The sequence below is a fragment of the Daphnia magna genome, linkage group LG6 (genome assembly GCF_020631705.1).
Source record: "Daphnia magna isolate NIES linkage group LG6, ASM2063170v1.1, whole genome shotgun sequence".
In the NCBI taxonomy this organism is placed as follows: Eukaryota; Metazoa; Arthropoda; class Branchiopoda; order Diplostraca; family Daphniidae; genus Daphnia; species Daphnia magna.
Genome location: NC_059187.1, coordinates 9024507 through 9050768, shown reverse-complemented (window position 1 = coordinate 9050768; position 26262 = coordinate 9024507). Strand labels below are relative to the sequence as shown.

Genomic DNA, 26262 nt, shown 5'->3' with positions numbered 1-26262 from the left:
AACCGAAAGATCACGTTGAATTGGTTCTCTGAAAGTCAAGACGTCATCTAGGTATGGCAAACGCAAGCTATTTCTAAATTCTACCATCGTCTGCTACAGCCCACATTTCACAACAAACAATCCCAAGCCGCATAAAATTCGCATCAAAAAGTCTTTAGAAAATGGTTTTGTTAAAAGGTTGGAAATATGCTGCAATGGTCGGTTCAGTTATTGGAGTAATAGGTTTAGCGATCTATCCGATAATAGTCAGCCCTATGATGGATCCAGAGCCTTACAGTGAGTAGAAAATCCCAAAAGTCAAGTTATGCAACAGCCTCCCCATTTATAGTAACAAATTCTTTTCTGTAGAGAAACAACAATCTGTTAACAGGAGGGGAATCAAACAAGAGGAAGTTCAACCAGGAAGTAAGACACCTAAACCCATTCCTATGAATTACTAGAAGTTAATTTTCCCCTCTCGTTCAGATATGAAAGTTTGGTCAGATCCTTTCGGCAGGCCAAAGGAAGCAGTTGAAAAATAAGCCGCTCCTTGTGTTATATGTATAGAAAAACCCTTTGTGTATGAAACATTAAAACACCTGAACGTATACATGCATTGATCGTTTCCTTCCCTGAATATGGTATCAGAAATCATCGTCTTCACAGACGTCCAGGTACACATCGAACGACTCGCGATTGCAGTTCCCAGTCGGCGTAAAAACATATTTGTGGAACGTGCCGTCCATACAGATGGCTGAATTTCAGAAATACAACAAACAAAGAAGAATCCCCCCCAAAACGATAAACGCTCGATGTTAAAGATAGTTAAAAAGAAGTTATTTTTAAGGGGGTCCTACCTACGACGCTGGATTTATTGCTGCCAAACGCGCAGATGCATGCGCTCTCGGGTGGCACCGTGAAATTCGCTAGAGCCCACTGTGACTCGATATAGTTACCTAGAAAGCTCATTTTCTTTAACCTGCAAGTTCAATTATTTCGTATGTAGTAAGCTGGACAATTCAAAATTCATTTAAACAGAAATTCTTACGAAGAACGGCGATTAAGATGCGTTTCTTTGAGGGCAAATATATGAATGGTTCCTTTGTCGCTGGAACAACAGAGAAATTCGGAATCGGGGCTAAAATTAATACTATTAGAAAGAAGAACAAAAGGATACGATTAGCATACGACAATAAGAGTCTATGGTATAAAGAGCATATGTTTTACCAATATAAAGTAGCGGGGTCTGATCCGCGTCTGAGTTCGACTAAAAGGGTTCGTTTCATCGTATCCCAAACACGGATGAGAGTACCCTTGTCCGATGCTGTAGCAACCAAAGTACCTTGTGAATTCAAAGCTAAGCAGGCCACCTCTCCTTGATGAGCACTTATTGTTTGAGGAGCACTAGAAATACCAAATTCAGTGACTGATAAGTCCTGTAATTAATGAAAGCCAAATAATGAATATGAAGACTAGAAGAGAACTATATGGGGCATACCACTAGTTGAATGCTTCCTAGTTTATGACCCAGACATATTAGCAACTGTTTTTCTGATGATATAAGAGAGTTTATCTGACAAAGTCCCTTTGGATTGTCCCTTGTTTCCAAGGTGAAAAGCTTTTTTGAGTTATTGGGAAAAGAAAATACATGAATTTGCCTCCTCAGTACTGCTATCAATCTGCAAATACAGAGAATAAAAATTGTATTAGTAAACCAAGTTTCATTGCGCAATGTTACGCAATCTTTTAAATGGAAAAGAAAACTAACAAAGGCAAACAGCTGATTGTACCTGTCTCTTTTCAGGTGGACAGCAACAACTGGTTGAGTGAAAGTATATTCAAGGACAAACTTTTTCAAAACATCATCATAAATCAATATTGTGTTATCTGCAAACTTTGGACGTGGGCCACCACCAACCATAGCTATCAAGTTTGTCCTGTGCAGCATTTCACAATGAATGACAGTGCCCATTTCAGATGCATCTGTTTAAGAGTAAGCAAATTGTTCGGCTATTCCTGCGCAAGGATGAGCAATAGAAAATATCTAACCATTACCATAATGTGCTTTCTCAGTAAGGGGTTCGACGTTGAATATACGTACACCAGCATCAGTGCAGCAAGTAAAACAGCCTGCAAAAAAAACAGTCGACGATAACAAAGGGGTAGTTTCCAAGATAGGACGAAAAGAGGACTTACTGCGATCCTGATTGAATTTTAAGCTCAAAACTTTTGCACCACCTCTGGACGTCATGACTTGCGTCCAGAGTGGTTCTTAAAATTTTTAATATTGCGCAGCACAAAATATCGCACCCCTAAAAATGTGTGTCCTCGATTAGCTTATATATACACATGTATTTGTTGTGTGTCGAAACCAACACGACAGAAAATTAAACAGCGAGCTAACGTTACCTAGCGGCCATTATCAAAACCGGAGATGAAAATCGCGCGGGAAAAGGAAATCGAGCTTCGTTGTCGAATCATTTATATCTTTCAGAAATCAGAAACAAAAGAAGAAAAAAAAATCTGTTCTGTTCTTTCCAATTTGTTATCTAGTTTATCAAAAGAAATCCCATCATAAACTTCGGTGGTCTTTTCTTTTAGAACAAAATAGTTACAAACGACTATGATTCATCGTAAACACGTTGTCGACGGTGGGGGCAGCTCAGTTCATTACATGTGTACAGAAGCTAGAGAATGAAATCGATACCTGTTGAGATCAGAAAACGGGTAGCCATTTGTGTGGCGTCATCGAATTTGATTGATGCACCGTATTTGCTGCGTTGGGATCAGCATATTCCACATACAAAAGCAGGTAGTTTACATACGTGTAAGTTCCGAAACCTCCTTAATGAAGGCATTCAATATAACCTCATGCAATTTTCCAATCATCGGTTCGGCCTGACGTTACCCTCGTTTCATCTTTTACCTTCCTCATTGTATATTGTGATGGTGTTCAGCACAATACCACAAGAGAGGGGCGTCAATGATGGAATAATAAATGACGTTCAGTCGACACCCGATCTTTCCTCATGCATAAATTTCCCTGTTTTTTTTTTTCCATTCAGCCATTGGGCCTGAAAATAACAGCTGATCAATTTCCAATACGTTTCCATAGGAATAAGTCATGTGAATTGGGGTCCAAAATTTTTTTTTAAACGTTGATATTTAATCACAGCTACTGATGTGTTTGGGTATTGTTAAACTCTTGAACCGTACAGAAAGTGTGTTTTAGGATGGGATCTGTCTCCTAGAATGAAAATTGTATCACAGTCACGTTCGCCATTTTGTTTTTTGTTTTCCTCGATTCTTTTTCCGTTTGTTTTGAATAAAGATGCCGCATTTAATCTGGTCACGTTTCGTTGAAATTCATTGAAGTTTACATGCAGGAAATGTATACGCATCTTTATACAATTTGAAAAATTTCTCTTGTTGTCTCGTTCCAAGTTATGCACCATCACATCTATCGGCGACGTCGGGATTTTCCTTCTCGAGCAAAAAGGTTCTTTTCTTCTTCTTAAGACAGAGAATATCAAAAAATGACATTCCGTGAGTAGTACACACACACACACATACAACTCGGGAAAAAATGTGTTTCGTTCACGATACATTTTTTCTGTGTTTTGTTTCAGAATTTCTTGGACCAACGCAGAGAAAATGCTCGGCTATCCGAGCAGACGATCGCAACTGAACGGGAAAAAAACACGCGGGGAATGTCACATTTATAGAGAAGAAAGAGCGGGAATTTTATTTTTTATTTTTTTCGGTGATATGGAAGTCACAAAAACACATTTTTTCCCATGGACAATGAAGGTAAGAATAAGGGCCAAAGGAATTTTCGTCTTCCATTTTTCTTTTTTTTTGTTTCTCATGTCTCCAAAATGCAAAAGTTTAATTGTTTCTTTTTTCTTCTTCTTCTTCTTCTGCTATGGAGAAGAAGAGAAAAAAAAATTACTAAAAATAAGAAAGAGAAATAAAAAAAAAAATCGTTTCAATCGAAACGCATTCCACGTACGACGGAATGCGAAGGCCGATGGATACAAACGGAAACCAACATTTCTACTTTGATTCTTTTTGTCTTGTCCGTTTGAACTCCACCGACGCAATTAATAATTTCTCTCTTGCCCTCCGCTTTTCGTTGACATCGTGCGGCGGAAGAATTTTTCAATATGTCTTAAAAAACTATCTTATGTTCGTATCTAACTTCTCTTCCGCTTTTCCCATACTCTCTTTCGTAAAAAAATCAAATCAAATGCTCCATTTTTCAAGACATTTCTTTCATATTTTTTTTTTTCTGTTTCCGTTTTATGCTGACATCATCGGACACATTTTGCGTCGACATAATTTCCACTGCACACACACGCACACATTCAAATTTCATAAAGTTAAAACTGTACAGTTCACAATATTTTTTTCTTCTTTTTTTGTTTTTCTTCTTTTTTTTTTCGGGTTTTTTTGCTTCAAATTAGAGACCGGAGAGGGCAGCAGCACATGAACAAATCAAACACAAAACACACATACATACACATAGACAGAATTCATTTAGTATAGAGAGAGAGAGAAGAAGAAGAGGTAAGAGGAAAATTCTACATTTTTTTCATGCCAATTTTTATGTTAAAACTGCAGCTGTAAACAGTTGATTAAAAAAATTATTATTTCAAGTCGTTTTGATATGGAAACGATGATATTATTTTGGTTTGTTTTCAGCACAACAGCTGCAGCCGTTTTGTTTTCTCATTACAACAATTCTTTTCAATTTGATTGTCAATATTCCAACATGTTCATGAACAAGTTTAAATCTTTTAAGTATCGGATGGCCTTTGGAATTTAACACATCAAATTTGTTACGTCACTGAAAAGAATGATACACTGACACACGAAAGAGACGAGGGATCACATGAGAGGAGTAAAACATCCGGAACATTTTTAATGAAAAATAAAAGGGGTGGAAGGGAACGATAGAAACTTCCGAACGAAGTTAGAAGGGAAATGAATATCTGAAAGAACTTCGAATCGGAAGACGTTGCCATTTTTACGAAGAAAATTTACTAAAAAAAAAAAAAAGAAATCGGCATTTTGTTTTTTTTTTTACTAGAATTTTAGCTCTGTTTTGTGTTTACGCAAAAATTTAACGAAAAGCCACGAGAAAAATCAAGAAATTAACTAGACGTTGAGATGTAAAACGCAGTTTAACAGATGAAAACAGCGTCGATTGGTGGGATTGTGTGTATAGAAATTTCTTTTTGTTTTGTTTTTGTTTTTAAAAGGTAAAAATAAAACCGGGCCAAGGCACTGTATGTTGCTCGACAAACAATACATACTGTACTTTTACACAGGAAAAAAAAAGGTGGGGGGGTGATAAATTTAGCCTAGTATCTGAATTTTCAAAGGAATTAAATCATTCCTGCTTGTTACATTGTCTGTAGTCGTAAAAAAAAAAAAAATATTAAATTTTTTTAAAATTCACAAAAAGGAAAATGAAACGACAACTTTTCAAATATTTTCAGGGATTTGATATGGCAGTACCGATATGGCGCGATTTTTTTTTTTTTTTTTCAAAAAGATTTCAAATGGCTTTTTGCAACGGTAAAAAAAGTGACGATTTGCGGAAGAGGCGGATGTTGGAAAAGGAAACAAAAAAAAAGAGTCTCTTGGCACGGGAAATAAAGACGAAACAAAACACACACACACACACACAGTCACTCACGAATTATTTCTAAATGGCAGACGCACGCAATCTCGTGAAGGAAAGAGGACGGGTTCCCCCTCCTCCCATTGATAATATGTCTATTAAAAATATGATATAAAAAAATAAAAATAAAAAATAAGAAGAAGAGGGGAGAAGACGAAGAGGCACACGCCACACATGCAAAACGTTTCATATTACATCATGTTATTCAATTTTTTTTTGTCTTGTTTTGTTTTTAACGTCAGCTAAGTGAGATCTGGTATTGTCGATCATTTCCCCCCCCTCCAAAAAAAATATTTAACATAAAAACAATAAAGAAATAATAATAAAAAATAAAAAATAAATAAAAAATTAACATTTTCCGATGTGTGTTTTTAAATCTGCCGCGAAAATTCGCTTGACGAAATAAAAAATCACGTTCACAGAGAAAAAAAAAGCCGCCACTGGTTGGGTTTTCGTTACCCCCTCTCCAAAAAAAAAAAAAAAAAAAATTCTAATGTCTTTTTCTCTCCCGTAAAAATGTGTTGAATAAAAAATAAAAAATAAAAAATAAAAAATTCCCGCAATTTGCGTATCATCTGATTTCATTGGAGCTTGGGGGAGGAGGAGGAGGGATTGAATCGAGAAGAGAGAAAGAAAAAAAAAACGAATCCGCAACACACAAGAAATTTAAGAAACGCGATAAACGAAAAAAACAAAAGAAAGAGACCAAAGAAAAAAATAAGGGCGTATGTTTGTGTGTGTTTCCTCTACACACACACACACACACACACACACAAAACAAATATATTAAAAAAAAAAAGAGATTTGATATCGCCTTGGTATTGGACACGGGTCTACCTACCCACACAAACAAAACGGACTCTCCCCCTCCTCCCACAAATCTATGAAATAAAATCAAAAAATTTAAAAAACCTGTTTGTTTTTGTTTTTTTTTTCTTAGAAGAAAAACTTGATGCTATAGCTGCAACGGTACGCAGGAAGAGAAAGAAACAACAACAACAACAAAATATTTATATAATATATAAATCAAGAAAGAAAGAAAAAAAAAGAGAGATGCCTTGGGGGGGGAGTGTTGTCTCGCTGCTCTTCCATCTTTGCTGCCATCGCGTATCACACACACACATCGCAATGTATATAATCATTTTTTTCTTGTTTTGTTTTTTTCCTGACAACTTCTTCACGATCTTCTTCGTCGATTACGAGTGCAACGCCAAAAATAAAAAGTACAAAACAAAACGAAAGCGAAGAAATAACCTCTCTCTCCGTAACCTCCGTGCAAAGTGAGCAAAGGAGGACGTGGTCAATCTTTCACCAGTCTGTAGATGTGGTGCTGGGCGCCGTGCTCCGACGTGGACACTTCGAAAACGTAGGCCACGCACTGCAGCGTCTCTTGCGTGTCCCGATTCGTCACCACCTGGTGGGCAGAGACGCGCACGCAAAACCGCAACAAACGAAAGACGTTAAAAACAAAGCAAGTGAAAATGAATCGAAACCGAATGTTTTTCACCTGCAAGATGGTGAAGTTCTCGAGGACGCTGTTCATCATGTACTTCTCGGGCAAGTGTTTGAGCTTGTGGATGAAATTGATCATGTACTCGCACATGGGCGAGCGATGGATGCGATAAACGAAACGGCCGTTCTCGAAACGCGCGTACTCCGTTTCCACCTTTTCCACGACTTGCTTACCGAATGAGCAAACTTTGGTCGAACACGTGATCGTCATGTTCTCGTTGCTTTCGTACCTTCAACCAACGAGAGTTTGTCTTAGTGCGTTTGAAAACATTGCGCAAGCGGGGAATAGGAAAACTTACTGGGAAGTGACGGCGTAAAAGGCCCCGACGTCTTCGGTGATGTTGGTGCTCAAATCGGCCCAGAACTTCACCAAGAAAAACGCGTTCTGAGGACCTTTGTCGAACAGCTCCTTTAGGCCGCCCTTTTTCTCTGGGAATTTGTCGTAGATTTGCCGGATATCGACCGCCTGAAAACCAAATCCATCAACTTTTTTAAAAATCAATCACAATGAAAACAATCGATTGTTGTTTTTACCTCCAACATGGGATCGGAGTAGCTGGTGGCGCCCCCGATTTGAACAAACAAATGTTTGTGATACTAAAATAATTGGAAAACCAAACAAAAAACAAATGAAAGTTAAATTCAAGGCGACGTTGTTGATATCTCTTTTCTATCCCCCCCTCCAATTGTAATCGGATAGATCTCGTGGAAAAAAAAAAAAACTATGCGGCAAAAGAATGCGTCCATCACGATGATGGAACGTATCAGATTACAACAACGTACCGTATCGGGATCGCGTTGCTGTTCTAAAAAGGCCGAGAATTCGACCAGCCGCAACTTGTGGGTGGCGATGGCTCGTCCTTCCCATGGCGGAGGTGGTGCTGGTGGGGTGAGACCGGCCGTCGTTGCCACTGTGGTCACTGACGATGCCGTTGAAGAAGAAGGTGCGTTGGGCGTGGCGGAAGGCGCCAACAAGCCGGCCATCTCACCGCTGCCGGCGGATGAACCTGTCCCGCCATTTGACGTGCCCGATTTATTGTTACTAGACGGACTGGCACCCACTGCGTAATGTGATTGTGCAAACGGCTTGACACTAATTTTTTTTTTCAAAACAAAAAAACAAACAAATTATTAATACATTTTCAATTCATTCAATTAGACGTAAATATTCAAGAAAAAAAAAATTAAATAAATAAATGAAGGGGCTTACTCTTGAGAAGGTCCGGGTTGAAGACCAGGCTGCCAAAACTGCCATAATTAAAGATAAATGTTTTGTTTTTGAAAAAAATATCTGATAACCAAAGGGCAAAGAGATTTGAACTTACCGGCGGTGGGTAGGAGACGGGGGCGGGTAGTCCTAGCCCCGAAAGGCTAGTCTTGTTATTGTGCAGCGAACTGGCCGAGACGATTTGGGCACTGGACATACTGGACATGTTTTGCAACGCCTTCTCCTTGGTAGCTTGATCCTTTTTTTATTTTTAAAATAAATAACATTTAAAAAAAACATTTTCCAAGTGACGATTTTTGTTTTTTTCTTTTTTCAAGTCCATTTTTAAAAGGCGTACCCTACGAACTCGCGTTACAATTGTTGACAAAAGAATACACGCGAGAAAAAACACGCAAGTCAACAAAGGGGGGAACAACACACACCCGCAAAACATCTGAGAACCTCGAGTTTGTTCTTTTGAATTTGTTTTCGCTAGATAAAGAAAAACAAATGAAAAACGCCATGTTGTGCGCGTTACTAACCTGGGCCACAGAACCGTAGAGGCGGAGGACTTCATCTTTGGAGGCATTCTATGGAATAAGGGGATAACAAACGCAAAATGATTTCATTTTGAAAAAAAAAAAAAAACAAAAACAAAACACAACCGGGGCCACAACTTGAGCACAAGAGAAATTTTAGAAAACAAAAAAAACAAAACGGGATGATCAAACAAAGAAATGTCAATGAATTTACCTTGATTTTAGATTGAATTTCACGTAATTTCCTTCTGGCCAGGACTTGGATGTGCGAACTGACTTGTTTTCTCGTCCGCGTCTTGCCCGTCCGTAACTTGATGTAGCGCGCAATTAATTCATTGCGTCCTAAAAAGTAAAAAAACAAAAAACGCCAAATATGAATCATGTCAATTAAATAATAAAATCGATGCACATTCGGAAATTTCGCCATGTTGACGTAAAAAGAGAAGAACAAGTTTCTTTGGCCTGTGTTTTCATTGGTCGCTCTCTTGTTTAGAAGTGGGGGAAGGGGGGTGGTAGGGTTTGAGTTTATTTTCGAAACGGTAGGCGAAATGTGAGCCGCTCGTGTGCGGTTTAAGACGGACTAGCAGCTCAGGGGAAGTTGGAAAGAAACCAGTCGTCGCCGGATTGCAGGCGGATTGTTGGTATAAATACACACACACGCGCACGTTAACGTGTACATCCCCCACGTACATCTCTCTATTTCTTACACAAACTAAACGTACATCTCTCTCGTAGAGGAGGTGCAAAACAAAACAAAAAAACTCAAAGTTAATACATCTAAATATATATTACACATAAAGATTCTTTCTCTTTCTCCATCCGGTGCATCCCCTCTGTTTTTGGGGCGGAGGTGCAGGAGGGGGGAGAAAATTGTCTCTCGATGTACTCCGCAGTTGGGATGTGGAATGTGTGACGGAAATTGGACGATGCAACAGCCCCCACAGACGCAGAGGAAAAAAGAGAAGAATAGAGAGAGCGAGAGATAGTCGTTGTCAAGGCAGCACAGAGACGGAAACTTCACTAATTGCACATTCCCGACATAGCTCAACGTCCGGAATATATAGTAGTCGTAGAAAAGAAGAAGAAGAAGAAAAAAGGTGGAGGGAGAGACGAGTCGAGACGAGTCTCTCGCAAACAGATGCGGAATTGGAAACGGGTGCATAACTTCTTCTTCTTTCTGCCATGTTCGAATTCACATTTGATGGGGGGGATCTGGCAAATAATGCGCATCTTCTTTTCATTTTTAGGGGGATAAGGATTATTTTTTTTTTTTTGAATAATTTATTTTGCTGATCGTCTACCTGAGATGACTGCGCCAAGTCACGTGGTTTTCGGATGGTGAGGAAACGGAAAAAATTAAAAATATCGCTACTGAAAAAATAACGAAGACGGGCCAAAATTTTGTGTCCACCCCGTTTTCAAGGTTCCGTTCCTCTCTCTTCTTGTTTTGAAAAAATAAAAATAAAAATAAGAAAAGATTTCGGCAGAGAATAGAAAAAGCTCCATCAATGTCAAAACCCTGGAAAAAGGTTACTGCAACCCGCGTGTGTGTCATACGAGTCCCGATTGGCTAAAGATTGCGCCAAAAAATAAAAACAACAAAAAATTTCACGTGTTTTTTTTTTTCAACCGAAAAACAAAAGCACATCAAGACGTAAGGAATTTTTAGTAGCAAAAAAAAAAAAAATGAAATAAAATAAAAAGAATTTCAATAGAATTTTAGATTTTTCTACTATCGCCAAGCAAAGACGCACAGAGAGGGAGGGGAAAAAATGTATATGTAGACATTCCTCTGTGAAGTGGAAGAAAACAAAACATTCCGAAAAAAAAAAAAAATCAACTTTCAGCGCTGCCAACCCTTTCAGGTTTTGAGAGACGCCGCCGTCGCTCAGTGGCGACATGGGCCAGTCACGTCCGCATTCAAGAGAAGCGAGCACGGGGTTGCATTTCTTTTTGAACTAGCCACACAACAAAAATCAATGTCAATCTTTTATTTTTCTCCGACCTCTGCCTTTGTGTCTTAAAAGCATTTTGTTTTTGTTGTTCAAAAAAAAAAAAAAACCCTTGGCTATCTAAAGCTTCCAACGATTACAAGTCTGCATGACAACCGAAAGAAAGAAAATGCGTTTAGTTCAAATTTTTTTTTTTTTTTTATCTCATCCTGATGAGTCATAAGGCACCGCCCCACAAAAATACAAACCCTGTGCCATCGTTTTCCGAAAAAAAAAAAAAACGAACAAAAACAAAATTGAAAAAAACAACGATGTTTGTAGTGTGTCGACAGAGTTCACTGGACTGTGTGAAACGCAGGAGGAAACCCCTCCCATATTTCCGTGAAAAGAAAAACAATAATAAAAAAAAACAAAAAGAAACAATGGCGAAAGGGAAGGCAGCAGCAGCTCACTACCCCCACCAGGTGCGGCTGGAGCTCCTTGTGAGGCAAAATGTCGCCGCTAGGGCTTCTAGAAACGTTGATTGCGCAAGCGTCATCGCAATCACCAACATACGTCGACATCCGATATCCTCGTTTGTTGCCGGACCCTCTTCTTTTTCTCCTTATCTTATTTAAATTCCCCCTTTTTTTTCTAATTTATTATTATTTTTTTCGCAATGTTATCGACATGCAATTTCCCCCCTTTCCTTACGGTTACGTTAACGGGAGCACAACAAAAATATCTAATCGTGTCTCTGCATTACTTAAAAAAAAAAAAAAAAAACGTTTAAGCGGGAAAGTACTCGAATCGCAGTTTGAATGTTAAGAACACGCATAAAAATAGCGGGGTAGTGAAAAAAAAAAAAGAATTGGCTCCAGCTGGATTCGATCCGACTTACCGTACATCTTCCCTTCGTCGGACAGGATAATTTTCCGTCGTCCGCACGGCGGATAAATGGCCAAAGCTTCTTGGAAGCTTTGCTCGATATCGGGACTCCAAACGCCCTCGGCGTCGGCCGACGCCAAATCTTTTTCATCCTACCATGGCAAAATAAAAAAAAAAAGTTTCATCATTTCAAAAATAAACCAATTCAAAAAATCAATAAAGAATAATCGAGTTGATGAATCATTTTATACATCACTAGAGAGATCTTCTGGCGAGAGTGGTAACTCGCCGGCCATGTTGTTGTGATCCACGGCGGCGTCCGTCCTGCTGGACAATGTTGTTGGCTCACGCTGGCTGCCCGGAATAGCTGCCGATGACGTAGACGAACCGCCGTACGCTTGATTTTGTTGCTGCTGCTGCTGCTGCTGCTGCTGCCAGGAAGAAGATAATTTTGCCCCGCTCAACGCCCACGCCTCACCTGCACAAAGTGAAAAACAAATTGTTACAAGAAACGAATAAAAAAATAAATAAAATAAAATAAAAATAAATGAATGACAATAATGGGACACCAGATGGAACCCAAATCGTTTATGTATCGCATAAATCAATCGGTTCATTCCATACGATGAGTTCAAATCGATTTCTCTTGTGTCCCTTTGATGTGGCCTTTATAAGCCCCTCTTTCTATTCTCCCTCTTTTTTTTTCCGTTGACTTCTTTGACGATGTTCATCATCAAACGAATACAAAATGGTTGCGAGGATAAGGTTAATTGCGCAGACATCAAAGCCAAAAGGTTCTGTCGACATTATCCAGACACAGGGGAGAGACACGTACACACAACAAGTCTCGTGTGTAGGGAGCGAGATGACGCAAAAAGTCTTTTCTCTACTACAATATATACACATCTCTCTCTGTGTGTGTGTGTGTGTGTGTGCTTTCAACTTGTCTTCGGTCGGACGAGCGACGCCCGGAAACGGCGGAGCGCGTGCACCATCCGGATCGGATTCCATACCATTTTTTTATTTGTTTGAGAAATTTCACGTTTTCTTTTTCTTTTCGATTAAAAAACGTAAATAAAGGACGACATGAAATGGGAGGGGCAGGTAGGACGAGCAGTCAATGCGGCGGAACAAATCGTACAGTCCAAAAGAGGAAGAACTGAGATTATGTAACATCAAAAGTGTCTGCTCCTTGTCCAGCGAGAGTCTAACAACAACAAAAAACACAAAAAGGACGAAGAAAAACAGGTTGCCCCACTAGAAGACAGATGACCGGATGTTTCATCAAAATGCGTTTTGCAATTGTATACATTCCCTTTTTTTTTCTGGTAGAGAAACACACAGAAAATGATTCACGCGAATGACGCAAACGGGATTGCCCAATAACACACGATACTTTTACATGCCTTGATTACGGGGGGCTAGTTTTTTTTTTTTTAAATCTAGTCGCTCCATCGAAACGACGTTGAGATTCTGGAAATTGCCACACGTTTTTACGTGGCTCTACGAAGAAGAAGAAGAAAATTAATGGCGATTCCAAGAAATCGTAGGAGATTTAACTATACAACAAAATGAAACCAGTTGGGCTTTTCGGGGAGGTGATTGCTATCTCTTTACATTGTTGCATAAAAGAGAACTCCTGGTAAGGACAGTGTGGTTTCGCTATAAAAGTGTTTCTGAGAAAAATACATATAAAAAAAAAAAGGGCCGGAAGAGCCGGAATGTTGTTTTTTTTTTCTCGTGAAAAAACAAAAACAAAACACAAACAATACGCGTCCTAGTAGTTTGAAATGATTGTAGCCGCAGGGAAAGATAAAGTTGGGCGGGAAAATCATTCGAAAATGTCTTGAGGTTGCATGTCAAACAGGAGGAGGAACTTTGGTTGGTGAAAGGTGTTAATTGGCAAGGTGTGAGAGACACGACAACATCCGATTTTTCACAATTCCTCGCTAATTAAGATGGCGCTTTTTATTTCTTTAAACCAAAAAAAAACGCCATTCTTGTTGATATTATTTACCGGGACTGACGAGAGGCCAGGCTGCTGCTGCTAGTGGGGCGAACATGCGAAACGAATCCTTCATTCACAGCCCCCCAAAAAACGGGGCCCCCTTTTTTCTTTTCAACCCCCACAACAAAACCGAAAAACACACACACACACACACACACACAATCTCACTCGAAAAAAAAACAAAATCCGTTGGCTCTTTCTCACATAAACACTGCAGCAACAACAACAACAACAACTTTGTTAAGTTACTAAGGCAAAGTATAAATGGATCGAATTCAAAAAAACACGACAGCACCGAGACACTGCCACCGCTCGACTATTTCAAAAATGCTTCCTGCCCATCCATTCCCGTCCGTTACTTGCTTGCTACCGACGGAGACACACACACACAAGTCCGCACAGGTTTTATTTTTTTCTTTCTTTTCTCGCTTATGATACCGGAGTAGAGAGAAGAGCGGCGGATAGTACACACACACACACAGAAGCCCAGGAATGTTATAACGTAGAGAGAGAGAGAGAGACAGGACTTTTCGAAAAATTCATCGAATTCAGTTGAGGGGGAGGGCACAGTTGCGAACGGGGGGATGCAGTTGGGTCCAACAACAACACACAAAAAAAAAAAAAAATTTTGTTACTAGCTTGGCTCTCCCCCCCTCCACCTACCCCACCCAACCAGCAGAATGGGGGGAGGAGGAGGAGGTTTGAAAAAGAAGATTTTGGCGCCCCCTCAGGTAATAACCCAACTCCTCCTTTTTAAGTTCCTCCTCCTACTCTCTCGCTAAAGAAAGAGAGACCCCCCTCGATATTTAACCCCTAAGTCCTCATTTCTCTCCCATCTATTCTGCAGAATTGTTCAACTCGAAAGAAGAAAAAAAAGGGGAAGGAGGGGGATTGTATTTAAAAATGTCTACTACAGGTAGAAAACATGCGAAGATTAACACGCGCTCTGATGAGCACCAACGTCTTTTTTTCCATCCACCGAAAGGGTTTCTTCTTTAACTTAAAAATGTTCAATGTGATCAATGACCTCCTTTCGACACACACACAAAAAGAACGGGGCAACATCAAAAGAATAAAGAGATTTTTCTTTTCCCCTATGATGAAGGGGTTCCCCTTCTTGTGTTTGTCGCTCGCTTAATGAGCCTATCAAGCGTATTTCATCTTTTGTGTGTGTGTCTGTGTGTGTAGTACTACGTGTTTCTAGACGCACAGACAGACGATGAAAACACACACAAGTTTGTGTGCCGGAAGATGTTTTTTTGTATCAATACAATCCGCAGCTCATTGTCGCCCATCACGTAGTGGGATAGAAAAAAAAAATAAAATAAATAATAATAAAGAGGGGGGAGATCCCTCCCTGCGGCACAAGGACAATCTCTTAATCCATCAGAGCGAGAAAAACAACCATCTCACATTTTCATCAGAGCATTCAGAAAAACTAAAAAGGGAAAAGAAGAATTTTCTATAGGTCACGGAGGAAATAAACAAGATCTCTTTCACGAACCCGGTTTTTTTTTTCCCTGTCACTAGCACAAAACATTACAATTTCAAAAGACGATGTTGACTGGTCACTTTGGCATCGCGCATGATGCGGACCGATTTATACAAGAACCTTATAAGAAAGATGTTTATCGACATCTTTTTGGAGAACAAAACGAGCTCGCCATTGTTCTTCTTCTTCTTTGTGCGGACGGGTTTTTTTTTTTTGTTTTGTTTGGCCCCGTTCAGTTTGAGGAAAGACCCCGCACTAATCCATCGATCCTTGTCCAACAGGTTTCAAATGATTTTCTTTTTCTTTTTTTTTTGTTTTATATACTTTTTGTTTCTTATCTAATTCTCAGACAATCGATCAATAGATGATGTACACACTTTGAATAATATTGCATACCATTTCCCTGGCTTTTAGCTTCAGGTTCTTTAGGCAAATTTGCCTTTTGATGAGGGTGGAGGGGGGTAAAGAAAGTTGGTGTTACGCTCCAATAGATGGGGTTTGACCCCCACAAGTCTAACAAATCTTTAAAAACATTTTTTTTTTTTATTTATATCCCCTCGTTGTGTGATTATTAAAAACTAGAAAGAAAAAAAAAAGCTTTTTAGGTTGTGGTTGGGAAAAAGAAATATAATAATAATAATAATAATAATAATAAAAAAATGTGGGGGAAAGAAAAAAAAAAAAAAGAAGTCTTTTGACCCGAGACGTTATTAAAGAATAGAAAGAGAAACGGTGCATTTGAATATACACGAGCTGCTGCCCTGCTGGTGGGGTTCTCTCTGTCAAGGTGAGATAGCCTCCAGCTTCCCAACAGGTACACACACACACAAAAAGGGTCTTGCTGGTGTGCTGAGGGTCGGTTAGGTGAGTCGGTGGGTACACATACAAAAAATATATATACATATATATGTCTAGTCCCCCCCCCCCTCCTTCTTTGGCTGCTGCCATCGCCTGCAGCTCTGTTGAATTGGACAAGGTGGACCTCCCCTTGCACCTCTTCCTTCTTTTCGTTTGTACACGACACATAAGAGAGGAACCAAGCAAAAAAGAAAAGCTTCTCCTTCTTCTTTTCCCTGCAGGTAAAGATTTGGAAAGAACGATAAAAAAAAAAAAAGAAAAAAGAAACCCAACGTTTTGAGAGGGTGCAGTCCAGTATGGACACACCTGATGGACGGCGCCATCCGTCTAAAAAGAGATCCGCAAAACAAGATTTTTTTTTTTTTCTCTCTTCTTCTTCCTTTCGCTGCTACAAGTTGAAAACAATTCACAAAGCAAAAGGGGATCGATATCACAAAAAAATAAAACGATACATTATTCATCACCAGAGATTATTTGCTCTTTATACAAGTTTTTTTTTGGTATGTTTTCCACTGACAAAACCCCTCAAAAGAGAGACATGTGTCTTCTGTTATGTAATAAGAGAGAATAAGATACCGAGGGGGGGAAAAAAACAAAACAAAAAAGCCGAGCACGTCTCTTGTTCTATTCTCGTATTTTACACACACAGACACAAGCAACCACACGTCATTGCAATACGAGACGCCGCTGGAGGGCCCGTCCTTTTAATTTTTGATTTTTTTTAAGAAAAAAAGAAAAGAGTCCAGTTAAAAACAAGGAGCCCCCGGTAGCTAGCAGCCTCCCGACAAATTTCATCATCAAAACGGTTGACCGTGAACTAATCAAGGTCTACACCATTTTGGTCAAACATTTTGGGCTGCTACAACCCAATTTCTCTGTCTCGGTAGAATTCAGATTTCGAAATGTGCTGCGTGCAACACGAGAAAAATGACGTCACGCAGTTATGATGACATCAGTGAAACGATATAAATGATAAAAAAAAAAAAGGAACCTTATTTTTTTTATATTTATATAAAGAGATAACGTACACGCTACTATCATTTGATGACTCGATCTTTCGAGATCGTCGACAAGATTTCTCACACATTTTAAACACACACAAAGAGAATTGAAGAAGAAAAAAAAGATGTAGACCGAGAACTTGGTGATCAAACAACAGGTGCTCAAAAGAGCATAGACGTCGTCGTTGTTGTTAAGAGATCAAACGAAGGAAAAACTCGTCAACTCGCCTTTGTCAGATTTGAATTACAAAAGAAAAAACGGGTTTTTTTTTTCTTTCTTTTCTTCATCTTTTGTTTAACTAGAAATCGAAAATAAAAAATGATTTCCGGAAACACACACAAACTCGTTTGTTGTATATTGATCCTATTTGACCTTTTAAAGCTTTTTTTAAAAAAAAACTTGTGGCTGCTACGTTTGATAATGACGTCACATTTTTTTGTAAGACACAGACTCTGTGTGAGTGTGTATATGTTTCTAAATTTAAACCAGCGTCTAGCTCAACGTGACGCCAGATGCGCTCTGTAGAGAAGCCGACGGCGACGCTGGTTCAAATTTTCTGTTTTTAATAGAAAGAACAAGTTGATATTTTTTCACGCACGAATGTTTTTGAATAAAACTACAAGGAGCGCCAGATAGTAAAAAATAAAAAAAAAAATCTCTTAACAAATCTGTAAGTGTGTGTACAAAAAGGAAGTTTCTTTTTTCCCTCTCTATTTGTTATGCGTCCAGTAGTAGGGAAAAGAGAGTGGTCAATGGCCACCGGCGCGGGTCACGTTCGAGCCCCCAAATGTTCAACAGTCGGCCAGCAACAGGTCGTGGCCTTGATTCTACCCCTTTTTTTTTTCTTCTTCTTCTTTCTTTTCTACCCAGAAAAAAAAAGGAATAATCATCATAACATCAAAGAAAAATCTCTTTTTCTCCCCCCCCCACTTATTTTTCCCCTTCAAGAAAGTAAAAAAAAAAAAGAACCTCAGAGGGGGTTAAAATATGGACAAACACCCCCGTGTCCACAAGACCCTTCTCCCCCCTTTTTTACATCGACTTTTTAACAACCCTGTGGTAGTTAAACGTAGAAAATACATTTGGAAAGGAAAAATTTCACGAGAACCTTCAAAATGGCGCGTCAGAGAAAGAAACAAAAAAATGTCACAGAATAAAATTAGTTTTTAAGGTTTCAGACAAAGACGTGTGTGTGTGTCTGGATCGGTTGGTCAGAAAAAAACATTACGACACACGAACGAACGAACGAACGCTGGATTTTGTGTTGCAGCATCCATTGGTGACACGATTCACCAATAGAGGGCTACACGAGCCTCAAGAGAACATACACTAGACGAGGCACGCCAAGTATGCGAGGGATTTTTTGCCAACGGTTTCCCGGGCTCTTGTGTATGTCGCGTCGGTCGATAGTTTCGAGTCACTCTTTTCGAAAAATCGCTTTAACTCACAATGTGCACACCTTTCGAGAAGACTTACCTATTGAATTGTGGTCACTTTGGTGTATTCCCCTATGCAATGGCGTCGAAAACACTTGGAAAACGAGCAGAACTAACTTTTATTTCACATACGCCAACTAAAGTTGTTGTGGGAGAGTTCGTGGGTTGGTTGTTTCGTGGCGGCGAACGGTGGGACTGAGAACTGGGGTTGGTATTCCAGAAATGCATACAAAGAATTTCAAGACTGACGGGAGGCAGGGTACAGCCCACATCAACGCGCAGGCGCGGCGACGGTGCTGCTCCCTGATGGCATCGACGTCACGCGCTCCGCCTTTCATCCTTTCCATGCCATCTAACGCTTAAAATATGAACTAATCCAACAAATAGCAGAAAATCCTTGCACCCACCTTTCAGAAATTCCCACCTTGCATTACCATTTGTTAGGTTTATACGTCCAATACTGAATAACCCAATAGTTTGTCTTACACAGATGAATAATGCATGAGAAATTTAAAAAAAAAATCAAAAACGAAAAAAAAACAGATGGTCGAAGACAAGTTTATTCAACCTCCCTCAAAGATTACAAGTTCATTGGGGTGCTGAGCCACGGCCACGTCCATATCCGCCTCTCTGTATAATGCAAAATAAATAAATAGATAAAAGAAAACAAGATTTCCAAATCAACTTACGAATTCCAAGTTAGGGTTGGCACCAGCTCCAACATCTGCCTTTTTGTCACCACCAGCGGGAGCGGAACGTCGGTATGCCGAACGATCCTCTGACATCTTCGAAGCTTCAGGCCTAGTAGCAGCGGCCGCTCGTGGACGAGCCGACTCGGTTCTCTTGGGCTTCAGAGTGGCTGGAACAATCTAACATAAAAATAGTTTTTAAGTTATTTCCAACAGATAATGTCAAGCACTTGTTACCTCTGGGGGTAGATGGAGATAATCCCTCAAATACTGGATACCTTCATTAGTCAGGTACCAGTAGTAGTGACGCCAAGCAAACTGCTCAGTGACATAAGCACGAGACTTCAAAGACTACATATTGGGAATAAACAATATCAGCAACAGAAACATTTTTTCAAACAACAATGACATACCTGAAGGGCCTTCATCACATGAAGGTTGGGCACGTCAATCTCGGGGTGTTTGGCGAGATGGGTATCCTTCATAGCCACTAGAACACCCTCCTTGAAGAGGTATTCGTAGATGAGAGCTCGGTGCCTTTTTGGCATCAACATTCTGAAATGAAAACATAATTAAAGCACACTTAAAATACAACTCCCGATCTTTAATAACTAAAATTTGCAGAAACTATTTCTCGAGTCAGACCGCTGGTCACACACTCAAGTTTCATTGAAAAAAAACATCGTCCATCATAATTTAGAAATGGTTAACTTCTATCTATTATCACACAAAACACAGTTACTGAACTGAAATTGAGTTCTAAGACTTGATAGCATAAAGGATGTTTAAAATAAATAACGATTCAAAGTTAGTTTCCATCAGACTTACTTGACAGTATTCTATAGGCTGAAGAACGACGACGAAAGAACCCAAATGCAAAGAGAGGAAATCGTAGACGACGCGGAATGGAAGCTTTTCCGCGCAAATCATGAAAGAAGACTACTGCGCTACAACTTTTAAATTCTATGTTTAGAAACAAACTTATATTTTCAAACTGAATGTTTTTTAGAAGTTTGAATAAATTTTCTTAGCACAGTATGAGTTTAATTTTTTGTTTTATACGTAATTTGTTTTTTCAATTATTCAAACTTGCATACGCCCCGAGCCCCGACTGGGACAATGAAAAACAGACTCAGCTGTTTCCCGTAAACAAGCTGCAGACTAAGTCGTAGAAAAAAATAGGTAAACTTTAGGTCATCGACTGTAAAATCATTGTATTTAGTTTCTAGGAGATCGTGTGCTGCCCAAACTCAGGTACGGATTTCACAATTACTTCCTCTCTGTTTCTGTTTCAGTTTTAAAGACAAATTTATTTTCAATTCTTAGTTAGAATTATCCGTCGTCATTCTCATTTGGATATCCCTCGTCAACAAATCATTTTCTTTGTTGTTCTCTTTTTCTATTGACCTACTCCCTTGATTTGCTTATCGCACTTAAACCTCGTCATCATCTTCTGACTATTGCTATTTTGTTGTTGATGGATGAGTTAAGAGTCCTCCATTTCAACATATGTATTGAAATTTTAGGTGGTTTTCAGGGATATAATTATAGTGAGAGTAGAAGAGACACTCTCAACACTCGGAAACTGTTTTACAGTCTCTCTTCTTTATAATCAGAGATGTCTTTGAGTGAGTCCCCACAGCGTCGCCTGAGCCGGCCCATTGGGCTTACTCTTAGGCCAGAATCTGTGGCTGAAAAGTCTTTCATGGAAAGCATGGCTGGATTCATTCATGAAGTTGTCCCACAGGTGGTAGCAAAATAATATTTTCTTTATATTTGAAATCTAACATTTTCTTTGAGATTCAGGCGTATGGAGGCTGCCACCCTGCTGGGGAAGCATCAGACCCAATCTTATGGGCAAAAATAGAGCAAATGGATGGCGGAGTCTGCCATTCTCAGAGTTCCATCTTGCACAAGACCAATCTACCTCTCTTGCTTGTTTTGGGCTTTAACACAGGAGTTCAGGTAATGGACTTCTGTATAGGAAATTGAAATGAAAAGTAAAAGATAAACTTTTCCCGCCATGTACGTAGATGTGGACTATACAAGCATCTGGAGAGGCTCAAGAAATTCTCTCGTGGAATGCAGGACCAATTAAAGTGTTCCGCTTACTGCCCAATCCAGTCTTGAACATATCGGAAGATCTCTACGCGGCCAAACGTCCGATTGTGGCCATGAGTGAAAGCACTGGTCCTGCTTCACAACTCCATCCCGTGACATTCGTGTCCCTTCGAACGGGAGAACAAGTCAAAACTATCCGTTTCAAGAATCCCGTGGCGGATATAATAGCCAATAGGCGCGCCGTGGTTGTAACCTTCCCCGAGAAAGTGGCGGTCTTCAGCAGTACTACATTCGAGGATCAAGTAGTATTGACTCACTGTTATCCGCCCAGCTCGAGCCCTTACTCAAACCCAGTCGCCTTGGGTTCACGTTGGTTGGCCTACGCCGAGAAGCGTCTCCTTTCTATTCATCGTTGTGGCGGCGGTTTCGAAGGCGAAGGCATCCAGTCTTACACAGCCACTGTCATTCATGCTGCCAAGAGCCTGACAAAAGGACTCCGAGAATTCGGCGAAACCTTTCTTACCGGCCAAAGGAACGTTTCGTCGTCATCGACATCTTCCCATCAAGGCCCTCAACCTGGTGTTGTGACTGTCATTGACTTGGAAGGATTAGCTCATGGCGAAGTGAATCTTCGGGAAGATGTTGAAGGCGTAGTAGCGCATTTTGTGGCTCACGCCAATCAGGCCATCAGTTACTTGGCATTTGACCCATCAGGGACCTTGCTTTTCACAGCCGACAGGCAGGGACATAATTTTCACATCTTTCGCCTCCATCCAGCACCTTGTAGTACTAAGCAAAGTGCCGTCCATCATTTATACACTCTCTATCGGGGTGATACAACGGCAAGGGTTCAGGATGTGGCCTTCGCCACAGACTCCCGTTGGGTGACCGTAACTACTATGCGTGGCACGACGCATGTTTTCCCCATCAGCCCATATGGTGGATCGGTGGGCGTTAGGACGCACACATCTCAGCGAGTAGTCAACCGCCTAAGTCGATTCCATCGTAGCGCAGGTCTGGACGACACGCCTTCATCTGGTCGCAGCAGCCCCGTCCTCTCTGCCTCACCTAGCAATAGTCGCCCTGTGGAATCGTCGACCTTCTTGCCCTATCCCAACCCACGACTGCCACCATACCCTCATCCAACAGTTGTTGTTCCTCTGGTGCAACTACGATCGTCTTTCATGGGTGGAGCTGCTGGAAATCGAGGCGTAACCGCCTCCCCTGGTCTTTCCAACGCTCGCAAGTTTGCAGATTTGGACGACGGGACGGGAGTTGTTCGCGTCACCTGCTGCTTTGCTCCTCCAAGAGGAGCTGCACCGCTTGCGGGTCATGTTTTAAATGTGGGTGGTAGTTCGGCCGCCCATCGTGATCGTCTTCAGCGACGTACAGCTGAATCGCTTTATGTGATGTCGTGCCATGGCGCACTGGTGGAGTATGGATTCGAACCGCGACTAGCGGCTGGCATACCGCGCGAGAAAGTTTGCGACAAGAGCTCCATCGAGTTGGATATAGTACCACTGGCTCAATGGCCCATACACCGCCCGCTCTACTATGCCGCAGACCTGCCACCCCCTTTGGCATCCAGCGTTCTTTCATTGATCACCAACGGACCTGAGACGGATGATAAAAATGAATCGCCTTCAGCTAGAGTACCTTTATCTGGCAAAGAGATGCAGGAAACCTGGCTAGCACATGTACGTTAGTATTCTATTTTACCTTTTCAAGTGTTGGTTATTGTAACTTTGCTTGGGTGTAGGTTGAAATCAACACACATGCCGGACCTCACAGGAGGCTTTGGATGGGCCCTCAGTTTACATTTAAAACGCTTAAACGAGACAGCACGTGCAAGTATTCATTAGATGAATTTTAACTCAAATAATGCTATACAAATAATGCGCTTATTTCAATGAAACAGTCTTGCTGAGATCGAGGCATCAGATGTTGATATTTTGACACGACCAGCTCGCTCAAACCCAGTAAATATGCCTGACAAGAATGAAATGCCAATTCAAGGACTGCCAGTGATTACTGGTGAAGGCTCTGCCAGTAATTTAGTTAAAAATCCGATTTGGTGAAACAAAATTCAACAAACGGTTTCTGTTTACGTTATAGGCAGTTACGAGCAATCCCCAAGATTTCTAGCAGGTTGTGGAAGAGAGCGCTATAGCACTCGTCGCTGCGATTCAGAGGGTTCCATATCAGACATGGTCCCTAAAGTCGAAGTGGAATTACAGTTGAAAGAAAATTTAGCAGACGCAATGCAAGAAATGCCGTCAACAGGATCTCATCTTCCCGGTACGTAACCGAATACAATCTTGATACGTCATGAACCCTTTAGAATGGAGCTTTTGTTTTGTTGCCTGTAGAAGACGATGGCAGTGAGCGTCGCACGCACTATTTCATGGATGACGAACGCGTCAATTGGCCTCAAACATCTATATCCTCGTCGAACCCACCGGCCTCGCTCAATAATGACGAGGATCTTTTGGATTTTGAGCTGGAAAGTGAGACATGCTTGCGGTCACCTCCAGTGCCCCCAAGGTTTACCATTGACTCTCTAAATCGTAATTCGTCGACGAACAAGGACACTTCGGAAGTGTCTGGCGTTGATAAAGACTACAGCTTTTTCGCCAGCGATGAAGTAGTCAGTGGTTTGCCGGTCGATGTTGCCTTCTTTCCGGATGCGTTGCGGAGCGCCGGAGAAAGTAGTTCTAATGAAGAGGACATTGTGACTGTCCCACCATTTGATCAGGATGGTTCTGGTCCTGGTCGAAAAAGTAAGAAAAATCGTAAAAAGAAGAAGTGAGTAGGGTCTTTCTGCAGGTCGGTTGTTGTACTCTATTTCCGGGTTTTTCTCTGCGTGGGGTTTCAATTAGGTTTTCATTTTCTTGTCCTTCGTGGCTCCATCAAGTGAGACATAGCATGACGCGGAAACTTCTTCTTTATTCTGATCGTTGTTACACGCCTTTTTTATTTTTCTTGAATATATTATTCAGCCATGCATCAGACGTTAATTCGTATGATTTGTCATACGAATTATTAGGGAAAAGACAAAAAAAACGCAATTTTTAGTCTCCTTATCTTTTTCTTCAATTTATCTTGTTAAATGCGTGTTTGCAGGTGATGCGTAGATGTGAGCTCTTGGTGCAGTGTCCAATTTTCAATCAACCGCGAAAAGCGATTATCGCTAGTTTTCTAGCTAACCCACATTAACATATTTTTAGTAGAATAGACTTGTCATTGCACCAATCTCTCGGTAGATCTCAATCATCTTCTCCATCTTCGTGCTTTAAGAAAACGGTATAGGTAAATAATCATCTAACACCCAATAAGCCTCAATAGCAAACACCTGCTGACCTTTAACTGTTAAGTCGCTTGATTATCCGAGCGTGATATATCATTCATCGATACCCATTGCGCGTCTTCAACCTCATTTTTCCATGGGCTGTTATGAAGAAATCATTCAAAAATATACATAGTTCATTCATAACATACTGACCACATAAACATCGGAGAACTTTCTGTCATGTTGGTGTGTATCGTCGATCGAACGTCAATACAAATTCATTTTCTGCTCAAAGATTTTTTACGTTGTTTGCTATTTTTTTTTAGTTTTTATAATGTTATATTACCGTAACCTTGTGTGTTGTGTCGTCCAGTGTAGCCTGATAAAAGTAGCGTTGCCAGCAAATATCAACAAGTGAAGAACACCTAGACGAAAAATAAAAATTTGGCAATTTAAACATCCAATGTTACACTTGTATTAACATTTCTTTTTCAAGAACTAGCTGTGCTAAACATCTAGATTAAAGTAAAAAGACAAAAAGGACTTCAAATCTACCGCCCAAGACTCGTGAGTTGGTGTAAACCGTAGACAAAAACGAAGCCTTATCATGGCAATCGAGGAATGAAATCCAAAACATCAAATTAGATTGCAAATTCATTTGGTCACTATCGAAGTCATCGGATACAAATTGCTGTGGATAAGTATATCTATCACAAGGTATCTAAAGTCAATTAGTTCTAATACTCAATAGTCAATAGTTCTAATAGAAATAGCAACTAGACAATGTTGGGAACTTATGGAATATCATATCATACTTCGACTGACAGCTGAAATTTTTGTAGCTACTCTTGAAACAGGTCTTAGGAAGAGTTAATGTAGACAACTCAGTTCTACATATGATGCAGCCAGCAACTACAATGTTGCTAATTGCTCTAATAGAGAAAATATTAATCATGTTAACAACAACTATAATTGAAAAACAAAACAAAAGAATCAACATCAACACTTTTAAGGTAACTGTAGATATTCATGGTCGGTCTGAGATGGTAATGGTTTTAGCCTAGACAAAAATCACTAAAAATTTATTTTGTATACATATCACTGTCATGTACTGCACACTTAGTAACAAATTGGGCTACCCTAGAATACAAAAGTTCGAGCACTGTTTGTGGGTGTGGATGCCTTATTAAAATGTATTAATATTCTAATTGAGTAGGTTTGACTGATATTTGAAGCTTAATAAAGAGATATGTGAAACCAGTTCAACAACAAAGGGATATGAATAATTGTATAGATAAACTCTTTTCTTACCTTATTTGTGTGCTGAAACCCAAAAAAATGCCACTCACTATGGTCACACACTCTCAGTTTCCAGTTGAAGGCTGAACTGTCCAGTGAAGTAAAAGGTATACTACCTTATTTTTTGGTAATGGAATTTGTGCAGAAAAGAGCCAACAGTCAACTTTGACATAGCTAGAGGGAAGATTCTACCGGGATTAAATCGAAGTCGTGCAGGGAACGAGCTAGACCTTTGAAGATTTCACTATTGACAAGAATTTTTCCACGTGTTCATTCGATTTTCTCGGTTGTACGGTTCCTAAATCTCGACAGGATTGTGTTTTGTTTTTTCTCAACTATACTTCTGTGTTCTGTTGTGAATAAAAATAAAGAAGGCACCTTTT

At 40.1% G+C, this 26262-nt stretch overlaps 5 protein-coding genes and 2 long non-coding RNA genes across 19 annotated transcripts; 3 read left to right on the top strand and 4 right to left on the bottom strand.

Annotated features, from left to right (window-relative positions):
• The first annotated feature begins 12 nt into the window (after positions 1–12).
• On the top strand, positions 13–589 carry LOC116925296 (small integral membrane protein 20-like). Its single transcript, XM_032931985.2, has 3 exons — positions 13–276; positions 349–405; positions 466–589. The coding sequence occupies exons 1-3, from the start codon at positions 162–164 to the stop codon at positions 519–521; spliced, it is 228 nt and encodes a 75-aa protein (XP_032787876.1). The 5' UTR covers positions 13–161; the 3' UTR covers positions 522–589.
• On the bottom strand, positions 542–2343 carry LOC116925284 (WD repeat domain phosphoinositide-interacting protein 4). Its single transcript, XM_032931966.2, has 8 exons — positions 2176–2343; positions 2035–2109; positions 1770–1962; positions 1478–1658; positions 1207–1415; positions 1028–1129; positions 837–958; positions 542–733 (listed from the first exon to the last, which is right to left on the bottom strand). The coding sequence occupies exons 1-8, from the start codon at positions 2228–2230 to the stop codon at positions 624–626; spliced, it is 1047 nt and encodes a 348-aa protein (XP_032787857.1). The 5' UTR covers positions 2231–2343; the 3' UTR covers positions 542–623.
• A 93-nt stretch (positions 2344–2436) lies between these two features.
• On the top strand, positions 2437–4564 carry LOC116925303. 2 transcript variants are annotated; one of them, XR_006648507.1, is made up of 3 exons: positions 2437–2791; positions 3424–3525; positions 3609–4564. It is a non-coding gene; the product is annotated as an uncharacterized LOC116925303 (long non-coding RNA). The 2 variants fall into 2 exon arrangements; XR_006648506.1 differs by having other exon boundaries at positions 2437–3525.
• On the bottom strand, positions 4237–18768 carry LOC116925271 (transcriptional enhancer factor TEF-1). Of its 2 annotated transcripts, none has more exons than XM_045175629.1 (12): positions 18582–18768; positions 11997–12223; positions 11759–11897; positions 9141–9268; positions 8930–8977; positions 8506–8646; positions 8391–8428; positions 7964–8273; positions 7715–7777; positions 7480–7646; positions 7176–7410; positions 4237–7082 (listed from the first exon to the last, which is right to left on the bottom strand). In XM_045175629.1, the coding sequence occupies exons 2-12, from the start codon at positions 12039–12041 to the stop codon at positions 6969–6971; spliced, it is 1428 nt and encodes a 475-aa protein (XP_045031564.1). In that variant the 5' UTR covers positions 12042–12223; positions 18582–18768; the 3' UTR covers positions 4237–6968. The 2 variants fall into 2 exon arrangements, with proteins under 2 accessions (XP_045031564.1, XP_045031563.1); XM_045175628.1 differs by lacking the exon at positions 18582–18768 and adding an exon at positions 13763–15363.
• Positions 18769–19083: 315 nt separating this feature from the next.
• On the bottom strand, positions 19084–21369 carry LOC116925293 (40S ribosomal protein S10). 3 transcript variants are annotated; one of them, XM_045175639.1, is made up of 6 exons: positions 21363–21369; positions 21205–21206; positions 19644–19785; positions 19468–19581; positions 19231–19410; positions 19084–19171 (listed from the first exon to the last, which is right to left on the bottom strand). In XM_045175639.1, exons 3-6 carry the CDS (start codon positions 19782–19784, stop codon positions 19130–19132), a joined length of 477 nt encoding a protein of 158 aa, XP_045031574.1. In that variant the 5' UTR covers position 19785; positions 21205–21206; positions 21363–21369; the 3' UTR covers positions 19084–19129. The 3 variants fall into 3 exon arrangements, with proteins under 3 accessions (XP_045031574.1, XP_032787873.1, XP_045031573.1); XM_032931982.2 differs by lacking the exons at positions 21205–21206; positions 21363–21369 and adding an exon at positions 20059–20207; XM_045175638.1 differs by lacking the exons at positions 21205–21206; positions 21363–21369 and adding an exon at positions 19978–20021.
• LOC116925267 (breast carcinoma-amplified sequence 3 homolog) lies at positions 20327–24874 on the top strand. Of its 5 annotated transcripts, none has more exons than XM_045175623.1 (9): positions 20337–20484; positions 20557–20711; positions 20768–20977; positions 21037–21195; positions 21264–22988; positions 23051–23142; positions 23210–23340; positions 23407–23589; positions 23661–24874. In XM_045175623.1, exons 3-9 carry the CDS (start codon positions 20849–20851, stop codon positions 24098–24100), a joined length of 2859 nt encoding a protein of 952 aa, XP_045031558.1. In that variant the 5' UTR covers positions 20337–20484; positions 20557–20711; positions 20768–20848; the 3' UTR covers positions 24101–24874. The 5 variants fall into 5 exon arrangements, with proteins under 5 accessions (XP_032787835.2, XP_032787831.2, XP_032787834.2 ...); XM_045175624.1 differs by having other exon boundaries at positions 20372–20484; positions 20561–20711; XM_032931944.2 differs by lacking the exon at positions 20557–20711 and having other exon boundaries at positions 20327–20484; positions 20757–20977; positions 23664–24874.
• Positions 24218–26259, bottom strand: LOC123473960. 5 transcript variants are annotated; one of them, XR_006648499.1, is made up of 4 exons: positions 25892–26259; positions 25396–25512; positions 24927–25005; positions 24218–24865 (listed from the first exon to the last, which is right to left on the bottom strand). It is a non-coding gene; the product is annotated as an uncharacterized LOC123473960 (long non-coding RNA). The 5 variants fall into 5 exon arrangements; XR_006648498.1 differs by having other exon boundaries at positions 25396–26259; XR_006648501.1 differs by having other exon boundaries at positions 24933–25005; positions 25396–26259.
• Positions 26260–26262: the final 3 nt, after the last annotated feature.

What these genes read in the sequence shown, in the direction of transcription:
- LOC116925267 (XM_032931940.2), top strand. Translation starts at nt 20,849, where the DNA reads ATGTCTTTGAGTGAGTCCCCACAGCGTCGCCTGAGCCGGCCCATTGGG. An exon ending in TACTGGTGAAGGCTCTGCCA is followed by an intron (nt 23,341 to 23,406) that starts GTAATTTAGTTA and finishes TTTACGTTATAG; the next exon opens with GCAGTTACGAGCAATCCCCA. An exon ending in AACAGGATCTCATCTTCCCG is followed by an intron (nt 23,590 to 23,660) that starts GTACGTAACCGA and finishes TGTTGCCTGTAG; the next exon opens with AAGACGATGGCAGTGAGCGT.
- LOC116925271 (XM_045175628.1), bottom strand. Translation starts at nt 13,826, where the DNA reads ATGAAGGATTCGTTTCGCATGTTCGCCCCACTAGCAGCAGCAGCCTGG. An exon ending in CTGGCCTCTCGTCAGTCCCG is followed by an intron (nt 12,224 to 13,762) that starts GTAAATAATATC and finishes CACTTTGTGCAG; the next exon opens with GTGAGGCGTGGGCGTTGAGC. An exon ending in CAACCCGGACCTTCTCAAGA is followed by an intron (nt 8,274 to 8,390) that starts GTAAGCCCCTTC and finishes AAAAAAAATTAG; the next exon opens with TGTCAAGCCGTTTGCACAAT.
- LOC116925284 (XM_032931966.2), bottom strand. Translation starts at nt 2,230, where the DNA reads ATGACGTCCAGAGGTGGTGCAAAAGTTTTGAGCTTAAAATTCAATCAG. An exon ending in CATCTTAATCGCCGTTCTTC is followed by an intron (nt 959 to 1,027) that starts GTAAGAATTTCT and finishes TTGAACTTGCAG; the next exon opens with GTTAAAGAAAATGAGCTTTC. An exon ending in CAATAAATCCAGCGTCGTAG is followed by an intron (nt 734 to 836) that starts GTAGGACCCCCT and finishes TCTGAAATTCAG; the next exon opens with CCATCTGTATGGACGGCACG.
- LOC116925296 (XM_032931985.2), top strand. Translation starts at nt 162, where the DNA reads ATGGTTTTGTTAAAAGGTTGGAAATATGCTGCAATGGTCGGTTCAGTT. An exon ending in GATGGATCCAGAGCCTTACA is followed by an intron (nt 277 to 348) that starts GTGAGTAGAAAA and finishes TCTTTTCTGTAG; the next exon opens with AGAAACAACAATCTGTTAAC. An exon ending in AGAGGAAGTTCAACCAGGAA is followed by an intron (nt 406 to 465) that starts GTAAGACACCTA and finishes CCTCTCGTTCAG; the next exon opens with ATATGAAAGTTTGGTCAGAT.
- LOC116925293 (XM_045175638.1), bottom strand. Translation starts at nt 20,006, where the DNA reads ATGCTATCAAGTCTTAGAACTCAATTTCA. An exon ending in AGTCTTAGAACTCAATTTCA is followed by an intron (nt 19,786 to 19,977) that starts GTTCAGTAACTG and finishes TTTTCATTTCAG; the next exon opens with AATGTTGATGCCAAAAAGGC. An exon ending in ATCTCCATCTACCCCCAGAG is followed by an intron (nt 19,411 to 19,467) that starts GTAACAAGTGCT and finishes TTTTTATGTTAG; the next exon opens with ATTGTTCCAGCCACTCTGAA.